Consider the following 18,180-nt stretch of genomic DNA (forward strand, 5'->3'; position numbering starts at 1 on the left):
CAGTGGGTGTTTTTATCTATTTGTCATTCAGTCTATTGTATGGAATTGTTTGAAGCGTCGCAAAATCTAGTGCACAACATTATTCGTCAGTAAGAACCAGTTTATGTGCATATTTGACGTGAACAGGTTAAATTGAATTGTCTTTCTGTGTGCCATTCTGTTTTACTGTGCATTGTTTTCCCTTTGTTACTACTCTGTTAAGACTTTTAATGTTTATTGGTTAAAACAAACAAAAGATTACACTTTAAATTAATATCCATGTGGGAAAAGGAACTGTAGTTTTTTTTTTAGAATCTGACCTTTACCTAAATTAATGTATTTAAATATAATGACTCATTGATCATTAATTTAGATCAGTTAAGGACATTGAGACAAATTTCTATCCCAAGCCTTATAGAAAAGGTTTTATTCATTGTTCATTGTTTTGTTGTCCATTTTAGAAAATCACCTTCTTCGGGTTTGTTATTGTCTAAAAGGCACTGGTGTCAAGGGAGCTTTTTGACACTAAAAATGGGGTATTTTCACTTCAACACCTGTTATGTTTGAAAATTGCATTACTGTACTTGCATTCACCAATTTAAAAAAGACTAGATGTGTTTAGGATAAATAATGAAAAATACAGCTGCTCTGTTCTTATTAAACCTAATAAGAACTGATTCGAATACTGTACGGAAAATGACCAGCCCAGTTTATTCATAAATTAAACTAATGTATTTTATTCCACAAAGAATATTGAAAGTGAAGTTATTGATGGTGACAGGTTTGAGAGCCAAGCATGTGTGGAGTGTTTGCCCCATGTAGTTGGACTCAGAGGTGCGTTCAATGCCTCGTGAGAGGTGGCCCCGCTATCTCAAGACAGATGTGTCGATCTCCATTTACAAAGATCACTGGCCCTTTGTTGCACATCTTTACTCAAGAACATCAAAAATAAATGTGTCAGTGTGGTATCCTCAAGAAAGGTGTCTCCAGTATATTTATGCCCGTAACGTTTATCAAGTCAGGTGTCCCTAAGAAAAAAATAAAGTGTACATCGGATACAAGAAAATAAATGGCCTAGAGATTTCGGAGGACCGTTATCAGTCCTGACAAAATGACTATAAGAAAGAACCACAACTGAATTTAAGGATGTAGTTCCCAAAAATCAATGGGTCCACAACTTTAAGAGAACCATTGAAATCGAGTTGGAAAAAACACATAGATCAACTATAAACAAAATGTCTCGATACTGTCTATAACAAAAAGAGGCTAGTTGTCTCCCTGTGACATTTTTTAAGTGTGTCACAGATGATGTCCGAAAGAGAAATGTCACTATAATAACAATTTAACGAGAATGAAAACCCATGTTATTGTGTAGAGACAGTGTAATGCACATTTTTGACTGCAAAGTTGTCCTTCTAGCTTAGAAATACAGTAAACGTCCTACCTTTTCCATCCCTGAATGGGAGTGATGCTGCCACTGGCCTCTGCTGGTAAAAGCCTGAAGTACAGTACAGGTATAAAGAAACGTCAGATAAGTAACCAGACAAATATTAAGATAATTTAATGTGTGCTTGTATGTCAAATGCTTGTACACATTTCAAAAGATATGTATGGTAATAATTGAAGTGGAGTACGAGGGCCTTCTTGTGGCATGTGAAAGAATCATTCAATTAAATACAGATAAAGTTGGCATTGAAAAGATGAAATCCAATCAAATGAGGGCTGCAAAAAATTATTTTAATAATCGATTAATCAGTCCATTCTTTTTTTTAATTCATTGATGAACTGGATATAAAAAACTTTGTTTTTATTATTTCGATCCCTCATATTCCTAAACAGGACATTTGTTTCAAATTGAAAGTGCAGAAAACATTAATTGATTATGATTCAATTATTTCGATTGGCTGGCGACCAGTTCAGGGTGTACCCCGCCTTTCGCCAGAAGATAGCTGGGATAGGTACCAGCACGCCCGTGACCCTAGTGAGGAAAAGCGGTTCAGAAAATGGATGGATGGTTGGATGATTCAATTACTGGTTTGGTCAGTAACATCTGTCAGAAAATAGGTGAAAATGCTGATCATTCTTTTCCAAAGTAAAAGCAGATGCTTGCAAATGTCTTATTTTTATTAAACACGAAGATAATGAGTCTCCTTTCATGGAGCACTACAGAAATCAGAGAATATTTACTGTTGAAATTCCAAGGAATTTGACAGCTTTAAGTCAAACTGTGTGTAAATGATTAATCGATTATGAAAAGTTGTCAATTAACTTGATAATCGATCAGTTGTCGATTAATAATTGCACCTCTAAATCAAACATATAAGAACGAAGCTTGTAGCTATGCATACAGGCTGTTTATAATCCAGTACATTGTTTTTTTTTTTTTACTTTTCATGTACAGTGTATTTTTTTACTTTTTGTACACAATACATTGTTTAGCTTTTCAAGTACAGTACATTTTTAAGTACAATTCAATTGCATTTAAGTGCATTTTTTACTTTCAGGTCCTATCTGGAGGAAAGGAGTTATTTTGTAACCATTGGAAGTGTTCAGTCTCATCGAATGGCAATGACTTATGGGGTCCCTCAAAGGGCAGTTCTTGGACCCCTGCTGTTCACCCTGTATATGCTACCCATGGGTCAAATTCTTCAGAACTTCAATTTTGACTATCATAGCTATGCAGATGACACACAGTTATATCTAGCAGTGTCTCCAGATGATTACAGTTCAGTTGTGTCACTGTAAAACAGATAAATAACTGCATGAGTCAAAATTGTCTTCAATTAAACCACAACAAAACTGAGATAATTGTTTTTGGCAATAAAGAAAAGAGGATTGCTGTTAGTAAATACCTGGAGTCACTCTCTTTAAAAACCAAAGACCAAGTCCGAAACCTTGGTGTACTGATAGATTCCGACCTGACTTTCACCAGTCATATCAAATCAATAACTAAAACTGGAACAAGTTGCCAACAGAAGTGATATCAGGCCCAAGTGTGAATGTTTCTAAGTGCAGGTAAAAAAAAAAAAAAACCCTTCTTTTTTCTCATGCTTTTTAGAGCATTTCCACTTTTATATGATATTTCTTGCACTGTACGCTGTTTTAATTGTACTTTTATTTTATTATCTTCTCTTTGTTTTAAATATGTTTTTTTCTTTGTTTTTAAATGCTTTTAATCATGTAAAGCACGTTGAGTTACCTTGTGTATGAAATGCGCAGTATAAATAAATTTGAACACTTGGACCTGCTATGTTACTTTATTTTAATGTTCGCCACTTTGTGGTACTTAGAGAGCCAAGTATTTTTGGATGTGGTATTGGTGTCAAAAGTTTGAGTACCACTTTGTATCAGCTGTATAAGTGAGAGAGTGGCCATCTTTGACAGCATTTGTTTGTTATTTAGGTTGAGGCCTAACATGACTATTTCTATGGGTCATTATTAAATTTTTCGTTGTTTTGTTGTTCTTTAAATTCCTCCAAAGAACAAGCAGATTAAATCATTGCGAAAACTTGGGGATTGTGAACGTTATCCTATCCCAAAACATTTTTGACAGATGAGTAATGTAAAAAGCAAGTAGCAATAATGGTGAAAATAACTGCCGAAACACTGCTGTGATCGCGTGATGCAACTCGGGCCCACTTCTCGAGAGAGGCTGTTAGTTGGCCACGGCTCCATTCGGTACCCCCGTGTTTGAGCGCTATCTTGTGCCCAAACTGCCGACTCGTCAAGTGGAATGCTTCTCGAGAGAGGCTGTTAGTTGGCCACGGCTCCATTCGGTAGCACCAGGTTTGAGCGCCATCTTGTGCCCAAACCGCCTACTCGTCAAGTTTAATGGCTAATATTTGATGGACTTCAGAATTTTATTAGACAATAAATATATTATTCCATTTATGTCTTACCTGGGCTGGTAAGCATCTTGTGATGTTTGTCCGTTGCATTTCCCCGCTCCACCTGTCTGCCCCTCTGGTTACCCACCACGAGTTAGCTTTACAACACATCCAAAACTAAAATTAAATATATATTTTTTAGAAAAGCAACAACCCTATCCAAAGCTGTGCTGCAGCTGCCGACGGTTGCCAAATATCATAGAACGCATGTAGACCAATAAATATTTAGCCTCGCTTGCTAAATGTCAGCAAGCTAACTAGCATCATTTTCTTCCTTTCCTCAGACCTTGAAACTGAAAAACGCGTAAAAGTACTAAATTAAAAGTTGTCTAGGTTCCATTTAAAGTTTAAACATTTGAAATGTTTTTAAATTGGCTGGAACAAGTGCAGGTGACAGAGTGAAAATATGAAAGTGCTACAGTCAGATCTAAGTAATACAATGACTCCACCATCTTTATTCATTTGTAAACCCAATGGGATGTTTGGATTTATAAAACATATTTTGTCTGATCTCTCTAGATGTACAGCTAAATGAATTGTGACAAAAGTGAAGTTAAAAACAAAACGTTTAAAAAGCATTATGATAGCATTGCACTGCAGCAAAAGCTGAAAACAATTTTTAAAAAAACATTGTGATTTACTACATTAAGTTCCAGTGGGGGTTATCGAAACTTCATTGTGTCCTGAATAATAATAATAATAATAACAATAATAATAATAAACAGTCAGGGGAACAGAATGGCTAATCACGCAGTTTTACATTTACTGGAATAAAATTAGGTACAAGAAACAACTCGTTTCCACCATGAAAACAACGATGATCAGTTCTTCCCTGTCAACCTTCCTTTTGTGCTTCTTCCTTAATTAAGTTGTAGCCACAAGTCAAATAATACTCTCTGTCAGACAGAAAAGAATTTCTGTAGTCTTTCTCATATAATTCTTGTCACAGTGTATATGCGGGTGAGAGACTACAAAGACATGAGTCCAGCTACTGTTTGCTGTAATCTTCACATTCCTGAGCTGCGCACTTCAATACATTTGCCCGTTTTTGACAAGATGCAGTTCATGGAAGCTAGACGTGCTTGTTAATTTTTTTACATTTTTTTTTTTTTGGGGGGGGGAGGGTTCGTTTGTTTTGTTTTGGTAGCGATTTGGGTAAAAAATAAATATTGATTATGCTGTTCAGAATGATAACAAATGTATGGTATTCTTCAGTCATGCATTAGCATTTCCCTCCAGTTGAAGCTGTGATTGGGTCCATGTGTCAAAGGCAGGATGGGAGGGTCAACCAGCTGCCACACACCCGTGTCTCCCATTTCTTCACAAGCACAAAATCCCAAGTAGGGAATCTGTAGAAATTCTGTGTTATTGAAGGAAAACAGCTAAAACAGCTCATTCAGTGTGATGTAACCAGCATCTGGCTGACCTTTCGCACAACTTGAACAAAGTCCTTGGAGTTTTGTGGGCTGAGTCCTTGTATCTGGCGAGTGCAGGCCTCCAGGGAGGAAGCATGGGCCACAAACAGGACCTTGTTTCCTATGTGAAAGAGGTAGAAGAACCAAATTCAAGAGAGACTATCACTACTTTCCTGTTAAATGACACTCAGCAATGTATCATATAGTTTGCAACGTTCAGACCTTGTTAGATTTAGGATGACAAAGAACAGTAGTAGTTTATAGTAGCTGTCAAAAATGTACTCAAACATTCAAACCAAGAGTCCACACTGTACCCAGATTTTTGCACTCTGAGAGGATTTCACGAGTCACTTGGAAGCTCCGGCTGATGTAGGTGTCATAGGACTCAGACACCACCAGCTTGTTAATGGAAATATGAGGTCTAAGAATGAGGGAAATACAGATGTTAAGGGGAATTGCAGCCTCACAGATAATAGCATATGGAGGTCAGAGCGTAGGCTGTGTACCGATATGTTGTGTCCACACTCAGGTTCGCAGCAGCCAGCTCCGTTGGGGGGATCCAGGTGGGTAAACAGGTGCCTGAAACCCACTTGGTCCATTCAAAAAGCCCAGGCTCCACGCGGATTTTTGTCTTTCCCTCTTGTTGGAGACCTGAAACAGAAGAACAGACATACTGCCAGAGAAGGCTTCCACTTTGTATCAGCTGTGTACTGTACAGTCGTTTATGTTTATTAATCTATCCCATTAGGGGAAGTAATAGTTTGGCACCCATTGTGTCTGTTAAAGAGAAATGGTGACTTGGGTCACATTCAAATTTAGTAATAACAACAGTATTTGAACTCTCAACATATGTCAAAAATGATACGTTTCGTCAGTTGTGATGAAGGTATGCATTTTTCTTCTCACAGATTCAACATGATTTAAAAAAACACTAGTTTAATTCTAGCTAACCATATTATTATATAAGACAACATAATTTTAATAAGACAAGGGAGAATGGAGAGAAGGCAAGGTGAATATGTTTAACTGTGGTACTGATAAGAAAAATTAGGACAGCGTCGAATACCCTGCAGAATGTGCTGAGCGGTCTGGACGCAGCGAAGTGAAGGAGAACAATAAACGAAGTCTATTGTGGTGTGGCTTTCCAACAAGGCTTCACCTGAGATAGAGCACAAGACTGTATGATTATATCACTAGGAAATAATATCACTGTAAACATGTCACTGTGTGTAACAAGCCACATGCCTCTGTACGGGACCTTTGTCAAATGGTACCAACCTATAAGACGGGCTTGAGAGGAGCCAAACACAGTAATTGGACAATCTTTATCATAGTCCCTGTGACCGCCGCTTCTGGTTGGCAGGCTGGATGGCATATTGAGATTTGAGCGAATGTATCGGCCTATACGCAAAAGAATCGAAGTTAGTGTTTACGATACAGAAGCAAACAGTGTCACGTGTTCCCTCTGCATACACACCTTTGGCGTCAAAGCACTGAGTGACCCAGTGTTTCCCAAACACAACATCCATCCTCTCCCCATGTCGACACACAAACAATCTCATCTTGGACAGGGAGGACTGAGCAGCTGCCCGTGTCACCTGAAATAAGGACGGCAAGAGACCATTTGCAACTAAATGATATGCATCAAATACAATCAAGTGATAAATGTATTGGGAGGCCTGTCCATTACACCTACAGGAGGTGACAAAGGAAGAACATATGGCGTCATCCCCTCCCCCTTTTACTCCTCTACGAATACCAAGGTGTTGGAGTATGTTGGAATTTTTGTCCATTGATCCAGAAGAACATAGTGAGGGCACTGATGTTGGCCCTGAGAGACTGCCTGCTGGCTCACAATTTCTGTTGTAGTTCATCCAAAAGGTGTTTCATGATGTCATCCAAGTATGCCTGCTTTGTGCACTAGAGCAAAACAAATGCCTTCCCACACAGTGTCTACAATTGTTCAAAATAATAGCCTTTGACCTGATTGATGAATTTAGTGATTCAGAAACCTTTGTCCATACAGTGGCTCTGGTAGTCATGAGGTGAGATGCATGACTTTCTACAACATAGACAAAGGAATATTGTACCTGCATGGGAGGACACAGTCCAGCGAGGCTGGGAGGATCCACCAGACTGTCAAGCAGACTGTCAGTGTGCTGTTCATCAAACAGTAACCCACCAAGGGTGCTGCTGCCAGCGTTAGACGGGGAGGTGTAGTTGAGAATAGAATGAGACCTGAGGTTTGGATGAAAACACGTACCTTTCAGCATTTCATCAAGATGAGTCACAGATTACTTGACTCTAAAGGGGAGATACCATCCATCCATCCATCCATTTTCTATACCACTTATCCTTACTAGGGTCACGGGTGTGAGCTGGAGCCTATCCCAGCTGACTTTGGGCGAGAGACGCTGGACTTTGGGATTGGCTGGGCTGCCAGACAATCGCAGTGAACAACCATTCACACCCGCATTTACACGTAAGGACAATTTAGAGTCTTCAAATAACCGAAGTAGCATGTTTTGGGAATGCGGTAGGAAGCCAGAAAACATGGAGGAAAAACCCACGCAACCACTGCGTATGCTGTGACAGATCATCAGGTGTGCTGCGGGGAAACTATTTAGTTTCACTTAAATGGTCCAAAAATGTATGTATTTACTACTATCTATGCCAGTCATGTAGGGTGACAGGCAGAACAATTAAATACTCTTCCGATAGATGGCAGAAGGTATAATTAACCTGCTCAGCCACCTGTGGCTAATCAAACCATAGAATAATGGATTTGTCTTCAGGCCCATATTTTGAACAGAGTGAGTCAATCTGTGAGTAGATTGAGATGAGATCATCTTTATTTCAGCACAGTATATATACTTCTTGTGACGCTTTTGTTTCTACCGGAGAAAGTAGAGATACCTTGGCAAATAGAGATGATTCTGAAGGTAATTACAGCTACCTGTCATTTTAGACTAAAGAAGGCAGGGCATTTAGTGAACACACCTAGAGATTGAGACAATGTCTCGATTAGAGCAGATGCCATTACGGTGAACTTTATGGCTTCTGCATTGACATTCTGTAATGAATGAGAAGGCAAAGAGTTGTGTGGTGCATTCGTTCTTACCCATGAACAACCCACGTGTCAGACTCATCAGCACGGCTGACGTAGTTTTCAGGCAGCAGGCCGGTCAGTCCCGTGCCCAAGGACGTGCCGTACACCCAACCCTCACTGGCACTGCTTTGTTCCATGGGTGACATGAAGATGAAGTCTCCGAGCGCCAGCTCAAGCTCATCATCATTTTGAGGCACATAGGGATACATGACGTGCAGTGTCTAGAGGGGACAAGCAGAGAACAGACATTTTTGATCAGTATAAAAGAGGGAAAACAATTTCAGGTATAATTCTGACATATTGATACACTAATTATAAACAACATCTGAAAGGCCAGGGAACCATCAATTGTATTTGAGAGGACACATTCGTACCTCATGATTAGCAAAGCGAATATCCCGGGAGAAGAGCACAGCCAGCCAGTCACAGCCTGATGACACATCCACATTCTTGGCCAACTTTTCTAAGACTGGAAGATGGCTGCCTTGGAAGTGGTATGCCAAAGTGACATGCAGTTGCTTCTTATGGTGCTCAACATGCACATCTGGACATAGAAAATGTGCACACTGATGATACTATGCAACCTTCTGACTTTACATATACGGTACAAACCAAAAAAATAACCTGCTTTAGTTTCCGCTTCATTGGCAAAATCAGCCGCAAAACTCTTGAGCACCTCCGCCACTTGCTCCTCCACGAAGAGGCCGATAAAGGTGGAGGAAGTGTACAGCTCCAGTGGAAGGGGCATGGGTATACGACCTTTCCACTTCGAAACTGTAGTCTGGAGGGCATCTGACAGAGCCTCCACCTTCCCATCGGCACACTGTAGAGATGATGAAAAAGCCATCAAAATCCAGGATGGACAACGAAAGCAGGATTCAAATGAAATCAAACATTAATTTACCACTGAATGAAAGCATGCACATTTTCCTCACTGAGTGAATCACTTGCATGTGTTGTTATTACATGCACTTAAAACAAAAGGCAGAATAATACAAATACACTGTATATTTTTATTTGTGTCACAGTCGCAGTTGTGTAAAGAAGTGTAGCATCTCTGAACAATCACCGCACACAAAAATGAAAAACAATAGACCACAATGAACAACTTTTAAGTGCAATATAACTACCAGTTAATCAGAAATCTTGACATTTAGAGAAGGCTTCACAATTTGAGCACAGAGAGACATGAGACTGAGACTGACCATGAAGAACTGGCAGAGGGTGATGTGGGGGAAGATGTTGTGTGCCTTGTTTTTGCCACACGTGAGGCGAGATTGCTGCCAGAAGAGAGAGAGCTGCTGGAGCAGTGGACCACTGGGTCGCAGATACAACACATACTCCCTGGGCAGAGGGTCATCCAGGAAGGGGTCATCCACATGCGAAAAAAGCCTGGAGACACACAAATGCACACAAGAGTTAAAAATAGGAAAAGGCTACAAGACAGCGTTTAGCCATTTGTTTACCATGGTCTTTATTCACATTCCACAGGTGAATTAGTAACTTGCGAAAATGGTAACATGTTTGTATTGTTTTGTGCGTCTCTGCATGCGTGTGCATGCGGTTCTCACCAGTCACAAGCTGCCTGGACGTTTTTTCCTCCTGTCGAAACCAAGGCTTTCAAGCTGCATAGATCAAGGGGAAACACGGTCACAAAATGAATACAGGGTGATTGACAAGGTACTCCCTATTTGAAAAATACTTCATCATTTATTCATATGTTGTAACATTTTTCTCAGGTTTTTTGTGTATGTTCCATGATTAAAGGAGCAAGTTTATTCTACCAAACCAACAACTTTGGAAGAGCTTGAAGGACAAATACGAGAAGTTATGTCCTTGTGAAATCAGTTCGTGAGGGAGGGACGGACGGACGGACAGACGGACAGACAGATAGACAGATAGACAGATAGATAGATAGATAGATAGAAATGACTGTGTGGAAGTTATTTGCAATACATTAACACTTTTAGTTGTGTTGGTTTATTTGTTGTTTGTATGAAAACTAGACGCTCCCTTCACTCCATGACATGAGTATAAAACCTCCACACACATCAAAGGCTTCTTCACCCCAAGATACTGTTTGTCCCCATTCTGAATAGACACAGACGGTCACTATCCTCTATTGGGATGGAAGTCAAATGAACACACTAGGGTATTATGGTCTAATGAATTCATGCGTTTGCATTGTGCCACTCACATTCACATTCAATAAGCTATTTTTATTTTTGGCCAACCGAGAGGGTCCTCGATTCATTCGGCTACGGACCCTGGGGCAGTGTGTCCTCACTCAGCCCAGTGTGCACAATGGGGACTGCAGAGGCTCAAGCGTCACAACAGATTGCTCACGTAGAACTACTACAACATGCATGCACTCACACAATAGTTTACCCCATAGTTGATCAAAGAAATTCAGTCAAATGCCCATCCCTGGTAAACTCAATTGTGTCCTTTGTTATTTCAGCGATGTGCTGACTATGCAGTACAATAGGAGGTTGACCTAATGCTGAGTGGGGGAAGGAGGGAAAAGTATTTTTTTCTCAAGAGGGCATGATGGGATTACAGCCAGCTGTGACAGAGACATCACAAAATTGAATCTAAAATGTAGCACGGGAAGGCCTGCTCTGCTATCTCAGTTATTTAAGACGCATGAACCCTCGGTGACACAGCAAGCAACCCAAGCTACGTAGGAATCCCTTCGAGCTGCATTCTTAAAGATGGACAGCAGAAGGGAGACTCCATTAGCTCCAAAGTGAATGAACAAATGTGTATAAGAGTGACAGCGGCGGTTTCTGATATGGGCGATATGGGCAGCATTCTGTGGGGGTGTCACTATGTCCCGCGCTGACGATTGGTCAGGGTGGCACAATCGACAGCAGTCGCACAGGGCGCATAGACAGTATAGACACTTTCGACAGTAATCTTAAGGTGCCCAGCGTTTGTCTGGTGACCAGTCCAGGGTGTACCCCGTCTCAAAATCAGCCGGGATAGGCGCCAGCTCATCCGTGGCCCTAATAACGATAATTGATAGAGAAAATGGATGGATCGTTGGATATACTGTAATAGGATAGGAGAATTTCCGTCTGAATGTTCAGAAATTTTGTTCCGATGTCAGTGTTGTATTGAGCAGAATAATGTTGCCTGGAGGAGATGTGTCATTGTGGAGGCCTGTGTGAATGTCGCTCAACTTCCCATAGCTGACTTACCACAGTACCGATTGTGTTTTAGCCCTTGTGAATCACATCTGCCGTTTAATCCTTTAAGTCTTTATTTTTCCTGAAATGAATGCTTTAGTTTTATGTGGTAGAAGCGGCCATGGACCTACTGTCCTCAATAGCTGCGTACACCAAAGGCTTCCCTTGCCCCTAGCAAAAATGGGCATGTTATTTATAAACTGCATTTCCTGTTCACAGCTAGACAAAGAAGGGCTGGGAAAAAATACCTCCGCAATTGTTTGGCTTCCACCTAGAAATAACCATTATTAGATAAGGCATCATTTGAAAGTGCCTGTCATTTCACCAAAATGTGGTAACTTTTCAGACAGAGGACATTTTTTGGCTCCCTGCCCTTTCTCTTAACAGCTGTCTTTGTACAATATGACTGAGGTCAGATAATTGGCAACTTAAGAGTGAGTAATTGTCTGGGTTTTGCTAGTCACAAGAATACTAAGGGTCATAACTGGGGGATGGGGAATTACAAAAATTCAGTCATCAGAGCTGCTTGATCGTTTCACCACTTGCGCACTAATGCGTTGAGCAACAACTGCATCCACCCAAGGGCCACTCCATGACTCAGCTCTACTGGCAAATCATCATTTCCTGTTCACAAACCAAAGGGGAACACCATAACTAACTGCTTGTATTGCCCCAACAGGGCGAAGAGGTTTCCTCCTGTCAAGTGCCACACAAAAAAAGGCACGTGTGGACGATACAGGCCAGGAAAACACTCTTCATCTCACGCTATCTTTTGAAGTCATCTGGACCGGCAAATATTTTATATTAATAGAACTTGATCAATCAATCAGTTTTTATCTACATATATATATATATATATATATACAGTATATGTAGCAAAAACTGCTTTTTATTGCCGGTTTGTGTCTGATTGCGACAGTTATTCAGCGAATTTTTTTTTTGCCAAATCAATCATTATGGCTTTATGCTCAATCTTTCTTCACCAGCTCACTGCTGAGATAAAAGTAAAACATGAGAGCAGAGTGTCTTATTTTTTTTGTATGTGCGAGACATTGCAACCTCAGCTTCATCCACCCTCAAACCACCGTCTTAACAGAGAGCGCAGAGAAGGTCACAAGCCACTTCAGGAAATGGGCCACTTCCGCTTAGCCGCCTTGAATCCAAGTTGAGCGTTTGTTCATGAAAAATGCCTGCGTCAGAATGTGTCTCAGTCTCAAGTATGCATATCTTCTTTATCACTATTAGTACAGTGGTACCTTGACTTACAAGTTTAATTCATTTTGTAACCACGGTTATCACTCAATTTACTCAAACTGTATAGCAAATCAATATTCCCCATCGAAATTAACTGAAATTCCATTAATCTGTTCCAACCGCCAGAAAACACAACCATTTTTTTTATAAAGTGTGTGGGACAAGCCGGAAGAACTGTGACATAATTTTTGACATCAATGGAAAAACTAGTAAGTGGGCCACTTGGAAGTCCAAATACCACTCTATTAGTGTACTATAGTACAAAACAAACAAAGGGATTTCCCAAACCTACCAAGTTATCAGGCACACTTACACAATCTAATGAACTTGAATACTCTAAAACTGGGGTCATAAACCTTTTTGAAACAAGAGCCACTTCTTGGTAGGCTTTACACGATCAGCGAGTTTAAAAAAAAAAAAAAAGTTTAAAAAGATAACCGATCACCGATCCAATCACAAGATGGAGCAAAGTGTCTATTTAAATGACTTGTTCATTTACTGCATATACTTGTGTACTGTATACTGAGTATCTTCAAAGGTATTCTCTAGTCAGGTCATGTATTCTAATCAGTCAGGTCAAACCAACATTACAACATGACAGAAATAATGGATGCTAACTTACTGTAATTAAATTCATCCATCCATTTTCTGAGCCGCTTCTCCTCACTAGGGTCGCGGGCGTGCTGGAGCCTATCCCAGCTATCTTCGGGCAGGAGGTGGGGTACACCCTGAACTGGTTGCCAGCCAATCGCAGGGCACACATAAACAAACAAGCATTGGCACTCAGATTCACACCTATGGGCAATTTAGAGTCTTCAATCAACCTACCACGCATGTTTTTGGGATGTGGCAAGAAACCGGAGTGCCCGGAGAAAACCCACGCAACATGCAAACTCCACACAGGCTGGGCTGGGGATTGAACCCCAGTCCTCAGAACTGTGAGGCAGACGCTCTAACCAGTCGCCCACCGTTCCACCTGTAATTAAATTACTTTATTGTAATTACTTCACACACACACCGAAACTAGTGCATGATTCGACATAACGCCGGCATGTTTACGTACAACTGTTAGTGCTAACACTTGCTTGCTAGGCTACATAACATTTTGTTGCCTGATTGCGAGCCCTATCGTATTAAAAGTATGTGAACATACCTCAAGCAATCTTTAAATGAACGTAATCTCCCGAGCACCAGTGACCACCACCGCACGTTTTTCACCATTTTGTTCTTATAATACATGCGTCGCGATGTCATCACCATGGTAACTAGTGTATCCGGTCGTGTTTGAGTTGACAAGATAAAGCCCCGTGATCGTAGAAGACAGGATGTGAAGATTTTATTGCAGCAGTCTGACATAGTGCAATCGCAATTGTCTTGTAGTCTGATCCAGGCATTACGTGTTGTCTGTCTCAGACGTGCTGTCTGTCCCAAACCGCTACCGCTGACATGTTTTTTTTTTTTTAAATAACTTTATTGGCTGTAAGATATTTACAGTAGTACATCAAAAGACACGCGACAAGGCTAAAAAAAAAACACTAGCTTTTGGATTCAAATATACTGTACACGATGGCGATGCGGAGTAAATCCGATCAAGGACATCATTGAACGGATTGGCGAATTATGACATTTAAGACCATCAGCATTAAATAAATGCTAATTATCGGCCGATATCGATCAGATCGGTGTAAAGTCTACTTCTTGGGTACTGGTAAATGGGAAGGGCTACCAATTTGATAAATACTTTGCTCAAGTTACTTTTAGTTGTATGTTTTTATGAATTAATGATTTTCATCTAAGTGAAGACACCTTAATGATTTCTCACAATAATCACCAACAATGATTTAACAATGTAGGAAACAGATAAATATCATGATGCTACACTTTATGAAGTGTTTACAGTTAAAATGATCACTTCTACAACATTCCAAGGAAATCACTATGTTCCATGTGAGCTATTTTTAGAACAGATGCCTGCGCACCACGTTGGTGACCCCTACTGTACAACAATTTGCCTGTCATTAAGGTATTTTAACAATGTGCATCCTATTGTAAACTGAGAACGCAGTGGGGAAGAATGAGGTGTTCCTAATGCTTTGGTTACCTCATTTCGCAATGTGCGAGAGAGGGAAATATTAGAAACATCTTTGAATGATACAGTGCAGAAAAAGTGATTTTCTGATACCGTTCTTATATCAGCTTCAATCGCTGCAATTTGCAGGTGTACCTAATATTGTGCCCTGGGATTGTACGTTCTTTTAATGTACTTTAATGCTGTGGTTTTCTGAACTTTAACACTGGAAGCATGAAAACTGCACACCAACTTCCTCTTGGCACATAAAAGGTTAGAGAAACTAACAGACAGAAACCCTAATCGGCGACCAAGATCTGTTTTGTTGAGGCAGTAAGAAAGCAGCCATTCTCATTTTCTCTCTGTTCAGTTGATCGACACGCAGTCGACCATGATAGACTTGGATAGCATTTACAGATGTATTGTATGTCAATGCCTTGGCCCCAGCAGGGAATCACTGACCTCCTTCATCAGAGTACTTATATTCATACTTGGTCAGAAAAATTGAGCATTGGTGCATCCCTGGCGGCACAGTTGACGACTGGTTAGAGCATCAGCCTCACAGTTCTGAGGACCCGGGTTCAATCCCCGGCCCCGCCTGTGTGGCGTTTGCATGTTCTCCCCGTGCCTGCGTGGCTTTTCTCCGGGCACTGCGCTTTCCTCCCACATCCCAAAAACATGCATTAATTGGAGACTCTAAATTGCCCGTAGGTGTGACTGTGAGTGCGAAAGGTTGTTTGTTTGTTTGTGCCCTGCGATTGGCTGGCAACCAGTTCAGGGTGTACCCCGCCTCCTGCCAGATGACAGCTGGGATAGGCTCCAGCACGCCCGCGACCCGCGTGAGGAGAAGCGGCTCAGAAAATGGATGGATGGATGGGGCATCCCTAGTACAGTATAAAACCTTTACTGCGGCTTTCCTTTGAGTTACTATTATTTTAAGTGATACAACCAAAACCAGCTGCATCGTCGGTTTGTTATTGAACAAAGTAATATCAAAAGATTCTTTGAGAGAGATAAGCAGCAAACCAGAATGATGAAATCTAAAGGGGATCCGTTTGCAAACCTGCATTGGACATGACCAGTGAGCATTGGTGCTGCTGTCCTAGCAATTCCTATCTGCGTGCACCGGTCAGTTCTTGAATGACTCAGCAACGATTCCTCTCAATTTAACAGAAGGGTTGATACTCGTACTTGTGTGTCTGTGTGTATTTGCGTTTCATACTCCCACCCTTCAACACAATAAAGTCCTTGTTCCCTGTAGCTAGGCCCTGATGGCAGATTTTTCTGTAACTGCCTCTCAAACTGCCATTTGGGAAAGAAATTGATCACAAAATGAGAACGTTGAACATTTTTCTCTCGTAAGGTTTATTTACACATGATAGGAAGCCAGCTTGTACATGACAACACAAAGCGTACCAAGCTCAGTGGAAAGGGGATATTACTGTATTAAAGCCTTTTTGGGGCACCACCAAACCAGTTACTGAATCTAAAAGGTGGAGTTGCACAGACAACAGTCAGTAAATTGGAAATAGAAAGACAAAAGACCATCTTCCCAATGTTTTTGTTCATGTCAGGTGATGGTTGTTTCATACTGCTATAACGTCCATCCATCCATCCATTTTCAAGAATGGGTGAGCTGGAGCCTATCCCAGCTAACTTTGTGGGAAAGGTGGGGTACACCCTGGACTGGTCGCCAGTCAGTCCCAGGGCACACATGGACAAACCACCATTCACATTCACACCTATAGGCAATTTAGTCTTCAATTAACCGACTGCATGTTTTGGGGGCGTGGGAGGAAGATGAGAAAACATGCTAACTCCACTCAGGAGTGTAAGGTGGACATGGGCAGCCGGCCATACTGCTATGATGTCATCCAGAAGAGAGAGAATTTGTTGTTTTCAATACAACATTTAAACCACAACACAAAAAGCTTGGCCTCAATTTTTAATGAGCAAGAAAAATAAACATTTGTAATCATTTCTGGGGGGCTTTATCATCATTACGTAACCTCCATATTTCATTCACACAGGACTTGTTTCTTGGCAACCCTCCCCTCTCAATGCCGAATGGGCGGTGGGGGTAATAATATTTGAGCAGGATCCACTGAAACCGAGAGGCCGGCCAGTGCAACATCTGAGTCACACAGCATCTTTCTGCAAGAGTGCAGTGCGGTGCTAAGTCGAAAGGCCATTTTCAAAAACGTAGTACAGAACAGTAGTTCAATGCTGAGTGTGTGAGTGTGTTTGCGGTGGGGCAGTGCAGCAGTGTACTCACGCCCTGGTCTTAGGGAAGCCCATGGACAGCAGCACGTCCAGACTTGACCCGTGTTTGACGGTGCCTGCCCGGGTCTGGCGCTGTCTCCGCGGGGTCACTTTGGCGTAGAGTTCCTCTTTAGCTGCCATCATTTACTGCTCCATCGGTAAGGTCGGTCTTGTGACGTATTTGCTTGCATTTCATTCAAAAAGATTCACACCCAAAAAAGAAGGAAGCGACAGTCTCATGAGGCTCAAGTTAGGTGCAGACAACACTGGTTCGTTTTCATCCAGTAGGTCAAAACTCAGACCATCACACGAGAGGCCAGCCATGGCGAGTCACCGTGACTGTTTGGGCCAGCCGTGGTCGCGAGCCACTGTCCCCGGCCGCGGAGGGGAACGTGTCGGGGTCGAGCTCGCCTCTCGCATCCGGTCCGCTGGAGGAGAAATCGGATGCCACTAAAAAGCTAGCTTCGTTCCTCCCACCGCGGACATGTCTCCCGGGAGGCGAGAATCAGCGACCGGTCAAGTTGAAGAGCCAGCAAAGCGTTGACGAGCGGGTAGGACACCCGTGGGCTCGCTCGTACAAATGACAGCAGAGTGATCAAGAACTACAGCGCCATTATTCAGTTGAGTTTGAAGCCTTGTGATGCAGAGCCGATCTGGGGGCGGATGGTGGAAAGAGTGCTTCACACTTCCTGTCTAAGGGGGCGTCAATGCGCATGCGCTTTGAAGCGCAAATCAAAAACCTGTTGCCATGGTAAAGGCAGGCAAACTTTCATTTCTTTTTAATTAGAAAAAGCTTTTGCTATAGCAGTGACGTAACTTGAACCAATCAAATTATCAATGATATCATTTTAATTCAGTTAATCAGTTTTGGACATTCGGTATTTCATCAGCGGCAAAAAATAATACCTCAATGACCATTCATTGTTACAAGATTATTAGTCCCGCGAATGTGTACACTGCCAGTATTACATTACAGGAACAAGAAGCCACCAAGACAAAAATGGGGCAATTTGGA

At 41.5% G+C, this 18,180-nt stretch overlaps 1 protein-coding gene across 1 annotated transcript; it reads right to left on the bottom strand.

The window, feature by feature from the left end:
• Positions 1 to 4,292: 4,292 nt before the first annotated feature.
• On the bottom strand, positions 4,293 to 17,876 carry ubash3ba (ubiquitin associated and SH3 domain containing Ba). Its single transcript, XM_061751506.1, has 14 exons — positions 17,179 to 17,876; positions 9,962 to 10,015; positions 9,596 to 9,782; positions 9,015 to 9,213; positions 8,765 to 8,934; positions 8,403 to 8,611; positions 7,372 to 7,519; positions 6,759 to 6,879; positions 6,560 to 6,682; positions 6,348 to 6,440; positions 5,788 to 5,932; positions 5,596 to 5,702; positions 5,293 to 5,402; positions 4,293 to 5,215 (listed from the first exon to the last, which is right to left on the bottom strand). Exons 1-14 carry the CDS (start codon positions 17,307 to 17,309, stop codon positions 5,078 to 5,080), a joined length of 1,935 nt encoding a protein of 644 aa, XP_061607490.1. The 5' UTR covers positions 17,310 to 17,876; the 3' UTR covers positions 4,293 to 5,077.
• Between the last annotated feature and the right edge of the window lie 304 nt (positions 17,877 to 18,180).

Source organism: Phyllopteryx taeniolatus, chromosome 17 (genome assembly GCF_024500385.1).
Source record: "Phyllopteryx taeniolatus isolate TA_2022b chromosome 17, UOR_Ptae_1.2, whole genome shotgun sequence".
NCBI lineage: Eukaryota > Metazoa > Chordata > Actinopteri > Syngnathiformes > Syngnathidae > Phyllopteryx > Phyllopteryx taeniolatus.